The sequence below is a fragment of the Austrofundulus limnaeus genome, unplaced genomic scaffold, assembly GCF_001266775.1.
Source record: "Austrofundulus limnaeus strain Quisiro unplaced genomic scaffold, Austrofundulus_limnaeus-1.0 Scaffold349, whole genome shotgun sequence".
In the NCBI taxonomy this organism is placed as follows: Eukaryota; Metazoa; Chordata; class Actinopteri; order Cyprinodontiformes; family Rivulidae; genus Austrofundulus; species Austrofundulus limnaeus.
In genome coordinates, this window is record NW_013952751.1 from 365,992 (window position 1) to 369,702 (window position 3,711).

The following is a 3,711-nucleotide window of genomic DNA, read 5'->3' on the forward strand; positions in this document are numbered from 1 at the left end:
GAATATATATATTTTATTAAGTTTATAATATTTGTTTTATTAGTTCACTGTTCTCCATGCATTTTTAAAAATAAAACCAAATTAACAATTTAGTGACATTTTTGAGGACCCCCAGGACATCTTGCAACATAATCATGTTTTTCTCTGACAAAATCAAACTAAACKTTTTCCTGTTTTATGTTTCCTTAAACAAATTCTATTTGTTAAATGGCCAAAATAATAAGAGAGAGAATCCATCCCCAGTTTGAGAACCTCTATTCTAGACATTAAAGTCACTTTCTGACACTTGCACTGCTTTGGTTGCACTTTAACTCCAATTTTTTTGGTCTTTTCTGTTTGTTTAACACTCACATTGAGAAAAATCCATTATTTTTCACTGTACTGAACTTGTATACAAGGAAACAGAGGTGCCCATGGACAGTTCCCTAAAATATATCACAGTGGATGTTTAGAAACGTCTCTTTTAAACCGACACATCWTGTAGTTGTGTGCATTTCAGTGAAAAAAAAGTTGGGCTTCATCAAAAAGACAAATCCCATCTACACCTGAAGAGAAATCGGCACCATCTGAAACATAACCAAATCCCTTCCCTCCTTAGCCGAGCGCAGCTCCCCGCCTCGAACTAAATGTTTCAATCAAAAGGTTTWTATCCTCCTGTGGCAGATTGTCTTTGTTTTCCGTCGGATTTGCCCCCAGTTAAGCTTTGATTGCACTGTGCGAGTAATGGTGTGTTGCGACAGATTATCACTTTCAGCTTTTTGCACCTTTCATCAGGGAACGCCGTGTGTTTTTGACTCTTTGGGGTTGTTTGTAACCGATGGACGTCTGATGTGATCTTCGTTTTACCTCCCTGTTCACCTCTTTTTGTTCTTACGCTCACGGTTGAAAGAAATTCAGACAATTCGACACACTTCTTGGTGATTGTCCACATCTCGAAATCTTGCGACTCTCCTGCTGGTTATCCCAATCACACTTCTATTTTTTTCTCCCCTTTTCCCCCTCTGCACTTACATCAAGTCTCACTTCATGGGAGAATGATGAAATAGTTGGAGAAGTCGGGAAATCGGTGTCTGGTGAAATGGTTTTGGACTCGGAGMTAACTGAGCCCTTGTGGGGGGAAAGAAGAAAGCCTGCCGGCTTTAGAGTGGCGTTTCCTGAGTGACGGTGTGCGTGTCCTGTGTCGCTGAGTGTGTGTGTGAGTGTGTGAATGGGAATTTTACGGGGCTTGTTTAAATCAGAATGGACTGTTTCTTGACTTCTTTGCTGGAGTAGTTGAAACCAGATGTTTACATACACTGTATAAAAAGAGACACAACTATGTTTTTCTCTGTTTGACATAAAATCAGACTAAACCTTTTCCTGTTTTATGTTTCCTTAAACACATTCTATTTGTTAAATGCCCAAAATAATGAGAGAGAATCCATCCATCCTTTATCTATACACACTTCTTCCTTTCAGGGTCATGGGGGTCACTGGTCACTAGTGTCCATATCCAGCAGTCACAGTACAAGGGATGGGGTACACTCAGGACAGGTCGCAAGTCCTTTAAAGGGACTCGTAGAGACAAACGAGACAAATAAAACAATAAAACAACCATTCACTCTCTCTGAGAGAGCGAGAGAATGGTTTATTACCCTTAAGAGTTGCAAATTTCCATTGATGTTTTTGATATTTAGTAGCGATACTTTTAAACCATATGACTTTAGGTAAATGTTTTGTTTCCCTCCACAAACTTCTCACAACAGTTTGATGGTATTTTGTCTCATTCTTCCTGACAGAACTGGTGGAGGTGAGATCAGGGCTTTGTAAAGACTGGGCCTGTCATGGTACCAAATTTTGCTGGACGATAGATTGTCTCAAATTGTTTAGAGACCATTTTAAACTAATATAATGATACACCCCACTTATGAACATTTTTGAAATTTACATTTGTAAAAAAAAATTTATGAACTAAACTATACTGGAGATTGGGAAAACAACATAACAACAGCTACTGAAGCTGTAAAATTGCTTCTCACCTCCTCTATCCAAACCCAATTTACTCTGTATGTGTCTTCATCTGGCTTCATAAAATAACTGCAGCCACMCTYGCCGCTTACAAAATTKATAGAAGTTTACAAAATTTACAGAAAGTTACGATCGGGCCGGGAGCAGAGTTTGTGAAAACACACAACAGCTAGACCATGAGACCATGAGCCTGGTAAATATCTGACGCCAGAGCTTAATCCTCTCTGCGCTAAGGAGTAGAAAAAAGGGAGACGCAAAGAAAACAAACGAGCAGAAAAACAAGGTAGAACTTGATGCCAAAGCATTGACTGGTATGCCTCCGCCTGCCCCAGACTCATGCAGTTACCTGTTGACCTCTATTTTTGGACTTAAATATTCTAAGAAGCATGTAACTGTATCAACAATGTCTAAACATGACCTCCTCTTTGATATTTATCATATCATTAATTTCAGTGACCAACCACGTATGTGTACCATCCAAAATTAGTAAAAAAAAAAAAGGGCAGTTTTATATTACCAATCATCATAAATGACCTTTGACCCTTTGATGCCCAAACCTAATCAGACTGAGTACTACCCTAATGGAGTTACTAAACCTTTATATAAATAAATATGGAATTTCATTCATGGGGATATCGTGAACACAAGACCACCATGATGGACTGACCTCACTAACACAGACAGAGAACAGTATAATAATTATCGACCTCATTTCAATTTATGATGTAATTGATTTATTGCTTATTGCGACAGRCCTAGTAAAGACCACTGCAAAACATTGACTTGGTTGTCCRTAAACCAGTTTATAACTAATTTGGTTGTATGTTTATGATAATTGTCCATTTGAAAACCCATTTGTGTCCAAGCTTGAATTTCTTGGTTGATGTCTTTCATATGAATGTTCCATCTTCATGATGGATCTATTTTGTAAAGTGCATCAGTCTCTCCTGTGGCCAAACAGCCCCACAGCATGATGCTGCCACCCCCGTGCTTCACAGTTTGAGTGGTCAGTCTTCACCATTTGAAACAGTTCATTCTTGGTTTCTTTAGACCACGGGTCATGTCTATGAAAATTACGTTTTTTGTCACTGTGTTAAAGTTCTCTCTCTCATTATTTTTTTCATTTACCAAATATAAATATTGTAGGAAATTGTTTTCTCTGCGTTATTTGCCTCCCTTCTTGTCTCTATTCTCTTCCACATGTTCTCTTCTCACCCGGTTCCCTCGTCTCCCTCCACCTGCAGGGCTGCTCGTCCCCCATCGTGGTGAAGTTCGCCGACACGCAGAAGGACAAGGAGCAGCGGCGTCTGCAGCAGCAGCTGGCGCAGCAGATGCAGCAGCTCAACAGTGCGACCACCTGGGGGAGCCTGACAGGCCTGGGGGGCCTCACTCCACAGTATCTGGCAGTAAGAGCCGCCTCCACCACCTCCGCTATCACCTGCTTTTCTTTTCCTTATTTCAAATTCAACAAAATAAGAAACTAGAAACTGTGTGATTTCCTCCATTGTCTTATGTTTACTCAAAAACATAAAGTTTAATCAAACTGTGTGGTTGGACTTTACTGAGAGGACTAATCCTCAGGTCAGTTCAGCACCTATAAAACCTCTGGTCAGTGTTGATTTATCACTGATAGTTCACTGAATTGCAGCCAGCTTTACCGWCTTTGATTATGTTTTCTCTTGATGCCAGAAAGTTTGATATGGA

General features: G+C 39.8%; 1 protein-coding gene across 9 annotated transcripts in view; it reads left to right on the top strand.

The window, feature by feature from the left end:
- The window catches only part of celf2 (cugbp, Elav-like family member 2), a 288,250-nt gene that overhangs the window by 253,322 nt on the left and 31,217 nt on the right, over positions 1–3,711 (top strand). For all 9 annotated transcript variants that reach the window (XM_014022917.1, XM_014022919.1, XM_014022918.1 and 6 more), the window contains one exon: positions 3,252–3,413. In XM_014022917.1, the coding sequence (XP_013878371.1) occupies positions 3,252–3,413 (162 nt within the window). The remainder of the gene's footprint in view (positions 1–3,251; positions 3,414–3,711) is intronic.